General features: G+C 41.1%; 1 protein-coding gene across 4 annotated transcripts; it reads right to left on the bottom strand.

The window, feature by feature from the left end:
- Window positions 1–3,340: 3,340 nt before the first annotated feature.
- LOC104953327 (zinc finger protein 385D-like) lies at window positions 3,341–17,075 on the bottom strand. 4 transcript variants are annotated; one of them, XM_010780257.1, is made up of 8 exons: window positions 16,992–17,075; window positions 13,944–14,062; window positions 8,449–8,553; window positions 7,957–8,125; window positions 6,325–6,564; window positions 6,061–6,242; window positions 4,480–4,581; window positions 3,341–4,105 (listed from the first exon to the last, which is right to left on the bottom strand). In XM_010780257.1, exons 3-8 carry the CDS (start codon window positions 8,551–8,553, stop codon window positions 3,863–3,865), a joined length of 1,041 nt encoding a protein of 346 aa, XP_010778559.1. In that variant the 5' UTR covers window positions 13,944–14,062; window positions 16,992–17,075; the 3' UTR covers window positions 3,341–3,862. The 4 variants fall into 4 exon arrangements, with proteins under 4 accessions (XP_010778559.1, XP_010778558.1, XP_010778557.1 ...); XM_010780256.1 differs by lacking the exon at window positions 16,992–17,075 and adding an exon at window positions 16,514–16,641 and having other exon boundaries at window positions 13,944–14,058; XM_010780255.1 differs by lacking the exon at window positions 16,992–17,075 and adding an exon at window positions 16,514–16,641 and having other exon boundaries at window positions 7,957–8,119.
- Between the last annotated feature and the right edge of the window lie 390 nt (window positions 17,076–17,465).

The raw sequence follows: 17,465 nt of genomic DNA on the forward strand, positions 1-17,465 counted from the left end.
TTTGTAGCCGTCAAGCTTTATTACAAACTATAATAATGTAATGTTATAGACTTATTTAACTTGCATCTGACATCATGCTTTTTTAAAGTCTTGTAGGTGTGAGGTACAAGTGTTCTGTTACCAAGTGGGCTACAGACCTGTAATGACTCACTGTTTGAATAATAAGATCACTTCTATTTGTGTAAAAGGTGTATTTTTCTGTCTCAAATGCAAATGTTGCTGCTGTTCCCTCAAAGCAGGGAAATATTCAGTGATTGTTTTGTCCCTCTGTATTAAAAAGAGGAGAAAAGAAAGAGGAGGGAGATAAATATAAAGACAGACAGCCGGAGGGGCTCCACAGGTGTTAGCTCAGCTTGCTTTAATGGACAAATCCATCACACAGTTGTTTTATGCCACCCCTTACTATCCACGTGTCAGACGCCAGGAGAGAAACATATTATCACAGGTATGGCAAAAGGACAGAATAAGAGCGACTAATTGAAATGAAAATCAAGAGAGCAATGTCAAATTAGGGCACACGTGGATACAAAGAACAGATGCCGGCGACCATCAGCACAGATGAATACTTTGCTTTTTTAATCTATTTATCTGAAGCGATGCACTGATATAAGAGATAACAAACTGATCTCTGTCCAGTCACTTCTCTAGCTCACTCATCACTAGCCAGATGGTCTGACTGGCCAATGAAAAGATCATCTGCTTTTCTAGCAGATGAAAAGAATTAGCTCTAATCTGTGCACTCGCTTCAGCTGTGGCCAAAAATATACAGCCCTACTTTTTAATATGGAAAATGTGAGTATGGTGCCATAATAAAAAATGTATGATAATGAAGTTATAACGCAGGTTGATTAATCAACCCCTGAAAAGCAACCCGTAAGACAGAAGCAGCTCAGGAGGTCAGATATGTCTTGTTTAATCAAATTTCATGGGAAATTGTAGGGCAGGAAACCAGGTAGCCAGCGACCTTTTTAGCATGTTTTTTATTGTTTCGTTCATAGAGGTCACACTCGTCAATGAAAAATGTCAAGGATAACAGGATAAAGTTATCCCCTTTATGATCTGTGATGCAAGATAGCAAAGATGCAAGAGTCCTGTTCCTCGTGTTAGGGTAGCTGTTCTTCTCATTTGCAAGTCGGAGACAAAAAGCCTTTTCGAACCCACATCATAACACAATTCATCTAAATAAGAAAGACGATATTCAGAGGGGAAAAAGTGCATTTCAGTATTGTAGAGGACCCTAATATTGCAATTTTTCCTTCTATGGGTATAAGCAATGTCAGACTGCATTGCCAACAAACTGTAGCTTTAACCGCAACATCCCTTTGAAACCCAACAACAGCAGCACTGAGCCCCAGACACACAATCAGCTCTCTGTGGGGTGCAGCTTGGTCATTATGCCTTGCAGCCTGCTGTTGAAAACCCTGCTGAGCCATTTGCTTCACAGCCTACATCCCCTCAGTTTACTGATCTGTTGCTCCATGCCATACCACAGGAAAGCCTCCCTGGGACTTAACAAATCCTCTCTGCTGCTGTAAGAACAACTATGGCTAAGGAAGGAACTTGAAATGACTGGTTTGTTAAAAGTTTAACTCTGGACAACTGTTAAAGACATATGGTGCTTGTGCCACAGCTCCCTACTGCCCACTCATATTTTGTCTACTCACTAAAGCCAGAGAAACACAGCTACCAAGGGCAGCTTTTACAGGTATTTTAGTGTAGAAGTACCAACCTAAGCTGTGTCCCTCAACTTAACTTTGTTCTCCTATGTTTAGAGTATAATAATGGCATTTTGGTGATGTATTTGAGCTGACTGAATAAACTTAATTGATAATACACTCATATGAATGCCAACAATGTACTTGCTAATGGAGTTCAAGTTTTATTTTCCAAATGATATTCAGAGAGATTTTTTTTCCAACAGTCATCTAAGAGTATCTGATTGCACTTATCCATGACCACCTTTGTTTTATTATATACAGAAGTCAAAATGCTGCATTCCTGCGCCAAAAGCTCATTACGTTCTTTTTCTCTGTGACCTGCCCTCACATGGCATGCAAAGGCCTTTGTTTTACCTTTGTACTCTCTCCAGGTATCCGAGAATAAAACATTCCCCCGATGCCAAGTCAGGCTTTGTGTTGCTGACATATGTTTATGTGTGCATGCCTGCCACGAATTGGCTAGAGGAGTGAGAGACGAAAAGGCGACGGAGAGAGTGACTGTGAACGTCAAGTGAGATAACGAAAGAAAGATGACAAAAAGTGAGAGAGAAAAGGCAGTGAAGGAAGGTGAGAGAATGAGGGAAGGAGGAAAGAGGACAGAGAAGGTCTGGATTCTGACAGACTGCAGAGAAAAGAGCATCCCACACACAGATGTTCACAATCCTCACCCCAGAAAATGAATAGTGATGACAATGACTGCTGTGAAAACTAGGATTATCAGGAGCCGTGATTGATTTGAATATATTTATCTGAATTGGCCTGTAGAACTATTTTCTTTGGAGCGCCTGCTGGAGACAGAAGAAAAGAAAATCTCACTAATTACTCCACTTTAGTGTCAGTTGGCTGATGAAAGACTAAAACAAAAACATAGTCTGAGAGGTCGTAGAAAGTTGAAGAAGCAGCGATCGATCACTCAGCACCTTGTCCTGATTAAGTAAGTTGAGACTTGAACCTCGGAGAAAGGTTAAAATAACCATCATTCACTTAACATCAGCTTAGGAGTCTCATCAGTTGAAACTGTTTCAACGAGAACATGATCTCTGTACAATGCCCGAAAAGCAGCAGTACACATTCTTTTGAACCACTTATGAATTTGAAAAACATCGCTCAAGGCTGCAGAGTAGCAAACATCATCAGGTAGACAAAGACAATAAAGTCAGGCTGAACATTCCAGCTTTGATTTATCTCAGAGAATGAAGCTGGAGAGGATAAAGTGCAAAGATTTATATGTACTCTTATACACTCTTCAAAGTCCTCTGAAGCCAAGTATATGGTCTAGGGATGTGCCCTTTTCATTTAGTTTTTTAGGGAAATACCTGAATAAAGACCAAGAATAGACTTTTGTGTACTGCTAAGTGGTTAAGAGGATGAAATGGGCTTCAGTCTGTGTCTGAATGCAGAGAGTTATTGTTGTCGGCGGAGGTGATGGCAGTGATGGCTGAACACGTACGCAAAATCTGAAAATACAGACTTTAGTTATAGCATATGCATCTCATTCAAAAGAACCAAGATGTATTACTATATAAAATGCTTACATTGAAAGGTCTTTGCACTTATTTATTGAATAAAAAAGGCTGTTATGGAGAATTACATTTGTAATAAATACTTTTCTGGAATCAAACATGAATATCCACAACTGAGTTTTATTGGAAAAAAATAACCATATTCAGTCAACTATGCTGTCATTGCCATTCACACTCTGCACACAAACACACATTTATAGACATCATTAAAGTTGACCATAAACACCTTTCTTATGCTGAATCAAAATTTCCATTTTAAAAGGGCTTTTTTAAATTTATTTTTTATTGATTGTCATGTAATTATCAGCATCTTAAAATATGTGAATTGCAGGAGGATGAAGCAGTAGCGCAACAAACTTCTATGATGGCTATATCTGTGCGTGCACTCACACATATTCACACACACTCACATCAGACAGCACTATGTCTTTCGCTGCTTTTGTATTAACTTTATCCCAGTCCACTTTATGGTTTGGGCTGAGTAAATAATGTTCAGTCCTGGTCCTTAACACCCACAGTAGCTGTTGTTTGTAGAGCACAGTATCTCTTTTTTATATCACATCTCGTTCAGGTCTCACGTCTGCTTTTAGCTGCAGTTCAGGGCTGATTGAGACGTCGGGGTCAGTATGGGGAGAACAGCAGCGCTGTGTGTGTTGAACAGATGGGTCCAGGGGCCGGGTGCATCAGCGCCTGAGGGAGGGGCTGACTCTGAAGCAGGGCGGGGCTTGAGTTTGTGGCAGGACGGAGATGGAATGGGGGCAGCACTGCCATGGCGGCAGCAGTGGCAACGGAGAGTTGACGTTGTAAGAGACAGGAGGTCAAAGGTTTGGTCAGGTCTTGGTTCTTACACAGAGCGAGATGAATCTGAGGGGGGAAACACAGACAAACAAGCTGCAATCAAGGTTGTTTTTTTTCTTTCTAAAGGAAATTGAGCAGGAAACCAGAGAAGGACAAGGAGATAAAGTCTTAGCAAGTCCTTGGCCAGTAGAGGTCTGGGCTGTCCCAGTTACTGCCAAACAATCTTTCCATTAATGTGCGCTTCTATCTAACATAATCTGCCTTTTTCTCCCAAGACAATGTCATTGGGTTGCAACATTTCAGACATAAGAGCCAGAGACCTGAGGATTGGCCTCATTTGAAGTAGGGAGTGGAGCTTCTTGGTAGAGGAGTCAACTAGTGCACACAAACACAACGCGGACGGCTGAAAACATATGAATCAACAGCAGCTGGGTACTCACTGCTTGGAAACTCTGGTGACGCTGGGTGGGAGTATAAGGGCTGAACTTAGGCTTGGCTGGTTTACCTGCTGCTCTATCCTTGTGTCTCCTACTGCTGATGTGCTGGAATGAAGGAGAGAAACAGGCAGATAAAAACCAGGCACACTCAGGCAAAAGCATTAAGAAAAGAAAAAAACATATTTGCCGTTGTCTGGAAATTTGAATAATCAGGGAAGAGGAAATTACAGAAAGCCTAATCAAAGTTTGAAAATGTTGGGCAACATGTCTGTATTTTACTGGCTCAAAATGTGAGATTAGAAATATTCATGAGGGGGCGTCTTTCTGATTTGATTGACAGGCACAAACAGATGGCTACGGCCACGCAATCAGCGGTGAACTGCTAAATATGCATGAGCACCTGGCCAAAGTTTACTTTCACACAGTCAGACCCACACTGTGCATTCCCATCACGAACAGAGATGCTAACATCACATTCAGATGCTCGCTGAAAGAGCCTGAGTATCTTTGTGCTCATTATCACTAGAGATCTGTGATTTTACCTCACCTGCAGCGACAGGTTTGAGATGTTGACACTGTGAATTGGAATAAAATATGCAGAGTACTGAATTGACTTGTTGTAATGTGCGATGGGTTAAGTGATATAGAATCTGTTGACGCCTTTGAGTGACTCAACTGTGTGGCAGATCTGTGCGACAGCTGACCTTTTCATAGCTTTAACTTCACAAGAGGAATTAGGCAGTGAAAAATGTGAAGTGACACTATCTCACCCGCCCAGTGGTAATTCTGCTAGAGCAATAACCCGACTACACTTTGTATTTCTACTTTTAATTAATTCACAATTTCATATACTTTAGGAGGCAAAACACAAAAAAAAACACTATAGATATATAAAGTAGCAATGTAATACTTTATATATCTACCCCAATACATTTTTAGGCAAATGTTGTACTTTTTGTACTCCACTACATGTATCTGACCATTATAGCTACTGTTTGGATTTTACATTTAAAGACAAATGGTGACACATTGATGAAGATTAAACAAATGGATCCAGATATTATGGGTTCTGACCTTTTGAGAAAAAGCAATGTGTACGTGGCAACTTTTGTCAAGTTTCAGATGTCTGTTAGGTGTTTTCAGTTCCCCTCTGAACTTCTCACATGTTTTGCCAACCAAAGATTAGATGGAAGTCCAAGAAATAAATATAAATGTGCGCAGCAGAATTGAGTTTTTTCTTATTTCCTGCCTCTTTAATCATCTCCCGGCCACTCAAATGTACTGTATGTTGTGTTGGCACTGAGTTGAAAAGTATGAATGAAGTGAGCGTGACTTCACTAATCCAGTGATGTCAATGCAATATATAGATATAATATATATAATATATATGATATAATAATATAATAATAATAATAATAAGATATAATATATATGTATGATAATAAAAAGAATGTCTGACATTTGGAGTTTCCCATCGAATATCTCACCTGATGCCTTAACTGCTGTCTGTAATGGACTGTGTTCATTTTTACCAGTAAAAAGACCCCTCTGAGCTTTGTTATTGACAATACATCAGCAGCTGACCTGTTTGAGCTGCGTCTCTGAGTTAACGTGCACATCGCAGATCTCACAGTGAAACGTTTTGTTCTGGAGTCCCGTTGACACCTCAGGCAGCACAACCAACTTGGTTTTGATCCCCGTCCTCGGGAAAGACTTGATGGCCCCATGCCCGCTTCTTGCCTCCAGCATTGTTTTGTGCTTAGTGCCTGAGCAGATATAAAGTCACGTCAATACAGCATCAAACATAGCACGAGCAGGCTAAGCTTGACTACGGCTGCAGTTTCTCACCACTGTTGTGGGCCTGCAGCTGCGAGGCAGAGTTCACTGCCACCTTGCAGAGGGAGCAGTAGAGAAGACGTATGGATTTCTCTTCTTCTGTTTCCACGTCCATCTCTCCGTCTCTTTGTGTCTCTTTCTCTGGTGTTGCAGGTCCGGGCGACAGGGAGGGGTCAGGAGGCGGAACCTCAGTTTCAGCGGGGGCACGGCTCGACTGTGCCATCTCTGAGGTAGGGTTTGGGGGTGAGGGTTCTGAAATAACAAAAAAAAAGATACATAAAGATATTAATAAGACAGTGTAAGAAGTGTGAGAAACAACAAGAACAACCTCTGCCAGCCAGTACATTTGCACACCACATCCATGTCTGTCGAAGATTTCATCACTGTGTGAAACGCTCATGAATTGATCAATTCTTGAGTTGTGGCCAAAAACCTGTTTAAACACAAAAATCGAATCAGTTAATCTTTGTGTCGAAGTGGATGTTGTGCCAAATTTGAAGAAACAGACCCGACAGACAGCCAGAAAACCCAATACCTCAGGTATAAACCATGGCATAAAAATGTGGTAATAAAGAAGAGAACGAGAATGAAAAAAAAACAGGTGGAGCACGAGAAAGTCTGATGATTCAAACTTGAACGTTTTTTTGTATTCTTACTGCTTACAATAAGAAGCAGCAATTTCATGCCATACTCAGAGAAAGAGATAAAACCTCACCAGGCTACAGGTGATTATGGGCTCTATCGACCTCTCTAATCGCACTAATAATCAATGATTTCCCCAAGGATCTGCCTGCCAGCACTTAAACTCACAGTTTTGTATAGGAATGATTTGGCTTGATTATCTTTTGTGGAACTGACTTGTTAGAATCCCTGGAGGAATGCGTGCTGATTTAAGGATTCAGTCTTTGCTAATAACAATGATTAGCTCTGCCTCCCCGAGTGGGTGTCTGTTTGTTACCATTGACTCCCCCACTTGAAGAGCCTGTTTGCTGGAGTATTCTTCAAAAAGCTCTCATGCCTTCTCATCCACCTCCCTGAAACTAAATCCAAACTGGAAATGATCACTCATTCTCTCACTCTTCAAATACACTCTCACATGGGTAATGTCAAGAACAATTCTTCAGTCGTTTTGCTTTTCAGCTTGCAGCAAAATGTATTATTTTCCTTCTGCAACGCCCATACACACATGCAAGACTAACACATCAGAACTGGCACACAGAGACATGTTGCTTCGACACACCTCCACACATAATATCAACACAATCCTGGCACACATGTCCTCACATGCACTATAGAGTTCCCACTCAATATGTGAGAATATTGAATGTGTTTTTTCGATCTCTGGAGGCAATTCAAGAGGTCAGTAAATGTAGATATGAAAAAGCAGCACGGGATAATGCTCAACCCTTAATCTGTTCACTGTGGTACTAAAAGCAGCAGGGGGGTTATCACATCAGAGAATTAAAGTCGTGACTGGAAAGAGGAGGTTTGAGCTTTACATCCCCACATCTGAGGCTGTCATACATTTGATTCCTGCAAACACACACACACACACACACACACACACACACACACACACACACACACACACACACACACACACACACACACACACACACACGGGAGAAGCATGTAGACACACACCTCCTGATGTTGTTTCAGAGCTGGAAGGCTGCGAGCAGGTTGATGGGAGAATTTGCAATGTGGTTTCCGTGGCGACTGGTTCAGAGGTCCTGATCTTTGAATCGGGGGCGTCCATCATTTTCAGCCTTTTAGCGTGCTTGGTGCCAACATAAGGAGAAGACGCCTGCGCCTGTGCACACAAAAGCAAAACAAGAAGGTGTAAAGTCATTGCAGATATTGTTTTAGCTATGAGAACATTACAGTAGATCAAGCACAAAATAGAAGCTGCTATAACTTCTTGATTGACAGGTGTTTTATATCAGTTTGTGTTGTATTAGAAACAGGAGTGGTGATTGCAAAGGTCAAACAAATGAGAGGTGTTCATCTCCCCCCAGGTTTTACCTAAGGCAGGCTTAGTAAGTGTTCAACTGTCATCTAAGGGTGTGTGTGAGAAATACATTTCCCTGGAAGAAAAACAATCAAAGTTAGTGTTTCCCACACGACTACACCCACCTCAGAGTTAAACAGACGACACACTCCACAGGGACTGGGCTTCCTCTTCAGCGGCGATGTTAGGCCGAAGCCGGGGCCAATCAGAACTTTATGGACGTGATCCATCTACAACAAAGGAGAGCGTAACTTCAGGGTCATGCAAGACTTATTATGTGGTGAAATAGACCACTTGAGGTGTTAATGACATGCTGTCTGCAAGTTAGTGTACTCCCTTTCGAGAGAAACACAGATTTACAATATTTCAGGTTAGAGGTGGGAGTTTTAAGAAGGAGCTGAATGAGGGAGTAGCTTGTCTAGCACCCAGTCACGCATGAACACAACAGAGTGTGTAAATGACGTGCCCTGCACTGAGGCTCCACCTTGACTCACCTAAACAGGTTTAAAGTGACTGTGAAACACCTGTTTATGGGAAAGGTGGCAGTCAGAGACTCGTAGTTTACTCCATTGTGCAGAACATGAGGCTGTGATCAGCGTGGATTTAGCTTGGATTCAAACAATATCCAATTTATTTGAATACATGACAAACCATAAACCTGTCAAACCACCATTGCAACATGTTCCAAACTCCATTCAAACCATTCTTTCATCGGTCAGAACCACTTTATTTTTGCTCACTTATTGCTTACCTACTACTACTTTCAAAACTAAATGCAGAATAACTGAGTAGACCACAGAGCATGAGCAGCAAAATAGTCAAAGGCTCAAGGTTCTGATGATTGTACTTTCCACACAAAAATATGTCCAACCTGACCACCCTGAATCCCAGCTGACCACGGCCTTTGCTCTCTATGATGGAACAAACTATAAACATTTTACAGGCACCTTTCAAACCTACAGGGGGTGAGTGCTTCAGGCTGGAAACCAAAGCCTCACCCAGATCTTTTCCAACAAAATACTTAGATCCTGCCGATGGTCTTTCTGCACTGTAAGAAATGAATGAGGTTTAGAAATATCCCTTGCAAGGTGTTGTTCACTTTTAAAAGAATGCATGTCAAAGTTCACATAAATACTTTAGTTTTAAAATCATGTGTTGTGTAATCCTGTAACAAGAACACACACAAATCAACTAACTTGAAAATAATGGACGTTTCACCCCAGACTAGGTTTCAGTATGAGAGTAAACAGGAAGTAAACCTCTGTGTGTGTGTGTGTGTGTGTGTGTGTGTGTGTGTGTGTGTGTGTGTGTGTGTGTGTGTGTGTGTGTGTGTGTGTGTTCATTTCCTTTGATCATCACTCTGCTACACTGGAATGCATCTCTGCAGTCACTGCTCTCTTATCTCTCGCTCTGCTTCCCTGCAGCTTTGTGTCTATGTAAAACTCTAGTAACACGCTCATAACAAACACATACATTTCTCTTGGGTATCCTTATATTGACAATACACTCCATGAAATCATAAAAATAAAAAAATAAGTAACTAGATGACCATGACATGGAAATATACAATGTTGCACATGAAAAACCACAAGGCCACATTAATGTTATGAGAGTTTAGTTTATTCTGAATGAAACTGAACATTATAACATCAGTGAAAGTGTCCCTCCCTCCTCAGCCCGTAAGGCTCCTTCCTGTAGCACCATCTGACCTCCACCACACATTCCTCACTTCACCCCTCCATCTGCTCCCCTCTAAACTCTCTGCTCCTCCCTCTCGTCTCCGTTTGATCAAAGTCACCTTCCTGCCTCCCAGAGGACTCACTCTCTTACCCTTCACTCCCACTCCGCGCTCTGGGGTGGAGTTGCACCTGTGGCAAAGTCATTTCGCCCTTCTTACTCATCCCCTCTTTTTTCTTTCTTCTGTACACACACTACATCACCTGACTTCATCCAAACTGTCAGTCTCCGTTCTCTGTATTCCCTCTCTGCTTGATGTGACATCAAAAGCAATATAAGCAGTACATTTAGTGGATGATATAAATAAAGAAATGAACAACATCCTAGGTGCTCGATCCATGGAGCAAGTGGACCTGATGCATCCCCACTGAATTTTATATAAAAAACGACATGCTTATATTTATAAAACGTATATCAATGATCATTTTACTATTTTCAGCAACTGACTGAAAACAAATAACACAGATATGTGGATCACCCTTGGTTCAGTGGAAACATTTTAAACAGGGTCCTGACTATTTATAAAGGTAAGAAACATGCCCTTTATCTTTGCTGCATAAAAAAAGAAACATATAGGAAAATATAGACTAGCAAAAGTTAAATGAACCTGCTTGGCCCTCTTGTCACCAGCCAAACTTTAGCAAAATTAGCTAAAAGTAGGATTTTACTCTCGCAAGAATGCCGGATTTGCAAATCAAGGTTAGATAACTTTGTAGCAAACCTACTTAAAGGTGACCTATCATGCAAAATGCACTTTTGTACGTCTTTTATACATGAATATGTGTCCCCGGTGTTCCAGGGAACTCACCAAGTGTCAGAAAACACAACCCTCTCTATTTTCCTCCATACCCAAATCTCTTAAAAAGGGGCTGCAACGGATCTGATACAGACTGATCCAGATTTGAACACTTCTGTCACGTCACAGAAGTGGCCTGAGACTGACTGGGCCAACTCCACCAATCAGGGGGAGACAGCCAAGGACATTGCCGTTCGAAAGCGCTGGAGACGCTGTAGTACATATGCCAGGCCTGTAGATGGTGCTGTTCTCACAGAATCAGCCCATGCAAAGACAGTGTTAAATTGAGAGAAATGAAGAATGGCTAAAATGCATGATCTGTTTGGTATTTTGAAAAATAAAAAGTATAAATATGCCTTATATAGGTATGGTCCTACACTATATTATTCAAATATAGCATGATAGGTCAACTTTAATGTTAGTCGTCTTGATTTGAATGTGGAGATAGGACATTCTGGAAGGAGTAGACTCAAATGTTATTAAGATTAATCTTGCTTTTAATATTTTGTATTTCCATGTTCATTTTATAATTTGGAATTTAGCAGAGAGTTACACCAAAGAAGTTAGGAGGTGTAGAAAGAAATGCAGGAAATGCTTCTATTTAGGGGAGAACTCCCATCTCCCCCAGCAGTTATGTATCTTTCTGACTTGGTTGTCCTGTTCTTACCAGAGCTTCAGTATTAATCAGGTGGTGGCGCGTCACACCAGCTCAGCTCCATGGACTGAGTTATTGCTGCAACATATGGTCGAGTGAAGTAAAGCAGACTTTTACCTGGAGCACAGTCAAGAGCCTCAACATTTATAATGATGAATGTTCCTGGATTTACATTGTGTACAGCATGACGTCAAACCCTGATAAAATGGCAGGCTGCTGATGATGAACGAGCTGCTGCTTTTCCTTCTTTGTTATTTAAATTATTTGCTTGGAAACAAAAGCACTTATTTGTTTCCAATTCTGTCAAACTATAAGCCAACTAGCCAGTCCCAGTTTGGATCACTGGCTCACGACAAACATCCACACACACATGCATGCAATCCTGTAACCACGACAACCCATGTGGGCACTTAACAAATGCAGCATTTAACAGAGGGCGACACACACACAACACACATGTAAAAACACACATGTCAGGAGAAAGGCAGGCAGCCAGAGTCCAGCTGTGTGCCCACTTACTGACACCCACAGGTTTAAACCAGAGCAGGGAGAAGGGTCCCTTTACATTATTCTAAGCTTACCAGTACGCCGAATAAACCACATTAAGCTTCTTTATGTTGGTTTCCAACAATATTCAAATCTAAATAATGAAACAGAGGAAAATGTCAATGGTGTACTTTAATAAACACATTGGAGCAGAAATAATTAGCCAATTGATGGATTGAGATGACATTTATGAGGATCTGAAGATTGGCGTTAATCACATCGCTTTCTCCCTTCAAAAACATATTGCCATGTAAAATAAAAGAACAATTCAGTGTGTCTTGGATAATTTTTGAAGGACATTTTCATTTTAACATGTTTTTAGGTCAACATTCCTCACATGCAATGAGCCCTTCAAAATATCAATAAATCAAAAACAACACTGCTTGTCTTTGTCCTTTATAATGTCCATGTAAATATGTTATATATTGTTATAAATATGTTATGTTGTGGTTTTGGCTGATTGACATTAAATACAATATTATTTGGGCTGTGGGAATTCATTGAAGATATTCATTTTCACTACTTTCTAATGAACCAATCTGTCAAGAAAATAAGTCAGCAGAATAAAGGTTGCAGCCCTCTGTAAAGGAGACACGCTGTATATTTAAAAATTGCACTTTATGTCAGTCATAGACACAGCCAATACGTTTCCAACTTATGTTAAAAGCAACCATTTATATTCCAAGCATTGTAAATGCTAGCCACTTTTTTTTGGAATTTTTTCTTGAAAATGCAGAGATGGAGAGGAGGTGGAAATGGAACAAAGTGAAAGAAAGGGGAGTCATAAATTGCTGAGGGAGGTTATGAGTCAGCGGTTAGATTGTCGTGTGAGACCTTTTAAGAAATTGGGCACCTGGGTAGGCTTTTTCTGATTTTAGAAGAAGGTATAACATGCAGACATTTTAAATTGTGGAGAAAGTGGGAAAGAGGATGGTCATTGATGGTGAGAGGTTGAAACTCTAAAGTGCTGAAGGGAAGAGGGTGATAGAGCAAGAGAAACGCAAGAAAGTGAAAGGATGCGAAGGCAGGAGAGAGAGGACAAATGGAGGGGGCTCAAACCTCCTTAGGTGGCAGAAAGGCTTTTTGACAAAGGAGAGAATAAATTAACTGCAAACTAGAAGCCTCACATACCACAAAATCCTCTCTTCTTTTATACACTCAATTTGTCTTTCTAATATCTCTCTTGTCAACATCAGAGCCACAAAAAGTCAATTTTGCTTCAGTATTTGGCTAGACTCAGTGAAGGGCCTATGAGTCACAGCAACATCAAGTCAAGTTTAGGTTTTGTAATAGGTTTGGTATTAGCGAGATGTGAGGACAAAAACACACATCATGTTTTCTTGGCTGCATGTTCTTGCAACAAATAGAGGTGCGAGATTTAATTTGGTATTGTTAGTAAATCTGATTAGTTATACACCATTGATTCAGAGCTGGAATATTATTTCATGCATTATACAGCCAGGAGGACATGGAGTCATAAAGCAGTATCTCCATTTTAACGTCAGCCCACCCTCTCTTCAGGAGCTTGAACTTTGGTTTTGTTTCTCTTCTCTTTCACCCTTCACAAACACCGGGACAGACATCTCCAAGAGACGCTGTGTGAGGAACATCAAGCAATCCACTCCCTCCCCCCTCCCCGGGTTGTGTGGAAATGTCACAGCTCTCTGCATCAGAGGTGATATATTTGGAAAGGTGTAGGCAGCTGGCTCATGCATCTGTGTGTTGAAAAATACAGACTGTGCCGTGAAATAAACTGAACCACTTGCAGCAGAAATCAGCATCATGAAGTGAACAATTTGTTTTTATTAGATTTTTCATCTTTTTAAAGGCACAGTTTGTGAGAGTGTTGTTGCCGTGACAACTGCGGTTACTGACAGTATACTCACGTCGGTGAATCGAGGCAGCAGGTGGAAGGGGAAGAGGGGCTTCGGGTCCGGGGAGGGGTGCGGCGTCCTGCCCAGCGTGGGGCGGGCCAGCGGCAGCAGGGCGCTGTGACACACACTACCTGGGGGAGGGGACATATACAAAGATGAAGGCGATGAAAACGAAATGAAGAAAATCTTCGCTTTGAGATTATGTGCTCAGAAACTTGTCTGATTGTATTGTTTGTTGATTGGCAGAACAAAGTGTTTCCCTCAGTTTTTTCCTCTCTTATTGTCTTTGCAATTAAACTTTGTGTAAAGCTTGTTGTCTATTTGTCAGTCTTTATATGTGGAAGGACAGTTAACCAAGCGGAACCTCATTAACAGTTGAATGTCAATGTAATTTTGCATTTATTTAGTTTATTTTTCTCAGAGAATGTGCATATTAACATAGAAAACAATGAAAATATGCCAGAAATGTCCAGGCGCCGGGTATAGGAGAAAGATCTCAGTCTCAGATCTACTCATTGGGCCGAATGTGCCTTTACTCTCACACGCACACAAACACACACACACACACACACACACACACACACACACACACACACACACACACACACACACACACACACACACACACACACACACACACACACACACACACACACACACATACACAAACTCACATTCACACACTTGCGGTAAAGAGGCCATTACTGAAAGTGCCATGTGATAAGATTCTTGTTTGTGCTTCTAAGTCCTTATTATGGCTTTGTTTTCTCGTTTGAGCATGAACTTTGAGCTTGATTACAGTTTGATACAGGACCAGCCCGCATGTGCAATCATAATAATCAAAATCAGGACACACACCCATCCGCTCTGCCATTAGCCTGATTGCTGTTAACAAGCTCAAATCATAAGTGAACGTGTGTGCGGGCACGTCACGCTGTAAGCGTTTGCTTTTGCATTTGCACGGGAAGATGTGTAGTTCTGGGGGAGGCCAACATGGGCCCCTGTAACACTGATCTTTTACGGCCCTGCAGCCCCTCTCCAAAAGAAAAAAATATGATAAAACAATTTTGGAAAGTGTTGCAGCAAAGAATGTGTTGTAACTTGGTTCGAAAATAACAGTAATGTTTGGCTTCTTTATATTATAATAAAAATAAAACCGTAAGTAATTTACTTAATGTACGTTACTAAAACAAACACAAATGGTATTTTATGTTTTTTTGTGGGCAATGATGACTTTATACTGAATAAAAAAAATCTTGAACACTGTCTTTGTATCTTTTGTCCAACAGTAATGTGCCCCTCTCATAAAACAGCTGATCCGAGCGCGGCCCCCCCAGTAAGACTGGTCTAGAACCGCCACTGCAAGGGAACGTCTTTTCAGTAAGGGCGGGGGCTGCCCTCGTGTATCACAATGCAGTTTATAATTGTCAACTTTACACGGGAATACTATTACAATACGCTTGGCCAAAACCGCAAAGAATGATTTAAAATATAAACGTAAAGCTTCATACTGCTTTGGTTTCCACCCACTGTTTGGTTCAGCATGTTATGAATGATGCTTTATGTTTCAGAAACAAAAGGAGTCAATCCTCTCCGTCCTTAAAATCAGCAGCTGTCAGGACCTTTTCTATGTAGACCCTTTAAACTGCACTGTGCAGATCGCAGGTGCTCCTGCTAGGCTTCATCTGGGCCAAACACTGTTGGTCCTTTCGTAACCAGACGCGCTTTTACGCAGTTGTGGCTTCGCTGGATACAGGGGTGGAATCCTAAATAATACTTTATCATATTTAAAATAAGGGGTGGGACAATAACTCTCACTACTTTCAACCACACAGGCCTCCAAGTCCGACTTTTTTGGCATGTGGAGAGTTTTCCTTAAAGTAAAATGTTTGTATTTGTATATTGTATCGTAGCATTCATGATATTTTGTTGTCATCCCGATTATCCATGCACTGCCAGTGCCAGTAAAAATGTTGCACGTGTTTGTTTTGTCGAATTAGTTTAAAACGTTTCCTTCAGTTAATAAGACTGTTTGAAGTTACAAGCTTAATGTTTACTCACAATCTGAAGGAATGTGTTGCCTCCTTAAAACCGATAATGATCAACGAACACATTATGATTTTAAAAACCACAACTTAAAAGTGCGATCGGTCATTATTAAATATTCTTGCCAGAACTTTTAATATTAAAAAGCAATGTCTTACTTTGTTCTTGCACAACTTATTTCCTATAATCACATCATACATGTATATTAGGCATTCAACAAACATGCATGTAACATAATAATTCATATCAAGCTTTCCTGCTATTATATGCTGTCTCACTAGTTTTGAAGAACTGTCTCTATACTGTTGTTATTTATCATGAGGATTATTGAGCGCACTAAAACGCTTCATGACACAAACCTAGACCATAATGTTGTCTTTTAAATCTGTATTGAGTAAACTGCACGATCACTGTGTGCTCCGCTGTGCAGGTGACTGACTTCACAAAGCTCACATCCATCTCAATATAGCAACAAGTGACTCCGCTGCGTTATATTAACCAACAACTCTTGAGAGGAAAACGCATCGTTTACGTACCAAAATACATGGCGGCAACAGGTGAAATCCGACAGTTGACTCAGTGTAAGATAAAAGTATTTCTCATCTCCAGGCAGAGATTAAGCTGTGTGTCTTCTCCTCCACAGTCTGTCTCCCCTCTCTATCTCTCTCCTGCGGCGCCTATTCTGCTCCTTCCCATCTAGATTCCCTCCTCCTCCTTACTACCCGCCCACTCCTTTTCCTCCTCCTCCTCCTCCTCCTCATCTCTTCACGATTCGTGTACAAGTCGGCTCCTGTATCTATATCTCCCAGAAATCTGTTTTTAATTCCGTAAACAGACGGAAATGACCTTAATGAGTTTGCAGCAGGCTACCACCCTGGATGAGAGCAACCTTCAATACCAACAGAGCACACTTGGGTTTCATTCACACTCAATATAACACCACATAAAAGTAAAACAGGGTGTATATTCTTTAACAGCTTATGCAGTTTATTTCAGGTAATATCAAAAACAAACCTGCATGCTTGGAAGAATGAGGGGAAATCCTTTCTGGGTGATCCTGTTTGCAGACTTCCCTCCGGGGCGGCTGTCTCTGGAAGGAGCTCCCTGCTCTTCTTTTTCTTCAGTAAATGTTTCCCAATCCTTGCTTTCCTCTCTGGCCTGTGATATTTTTAGATGCTTCTCGGAGCTTTCACTGGCTAGAGAAGAAACTACACAAGATACATAACAACAGCTAAAAACATCACAGGCTGTCACGCTTTTATACAGGCTTATGCATATGCATGCACTCACACGGCAAAGGACTCTGCGTGTATATATCTGTATTTTGTGTTACACACACACACACACACACACACACACACACACACACACACACACACACACACACACACACACAGAGAGAGTTAAGATTTGTATCTCTTGGTGGTGACCTTAACTCAACTTTCTTGTCCCCCTAAGCCCAGACATGTCTCCCCCTACTCCCCCCCC

This window comes from Notothenia coriiceps, unplaced genomic scaffold (assembly GCF_000735185.1).
Source record: "Notothenia coriiceps isolate Sejong01 unplaced genomic scaffold, NC01 NC01_scaffold00021525, whole genome shotgun sequence".
In the NCBI taxonomy this organism is placed as follows: domain Eukaryota; kingdom Metazoa; phylum Chordata; class Actinopteri; order Perciformes; family Nototheniidae; genus Notothenia; species Notothenia coriiceps.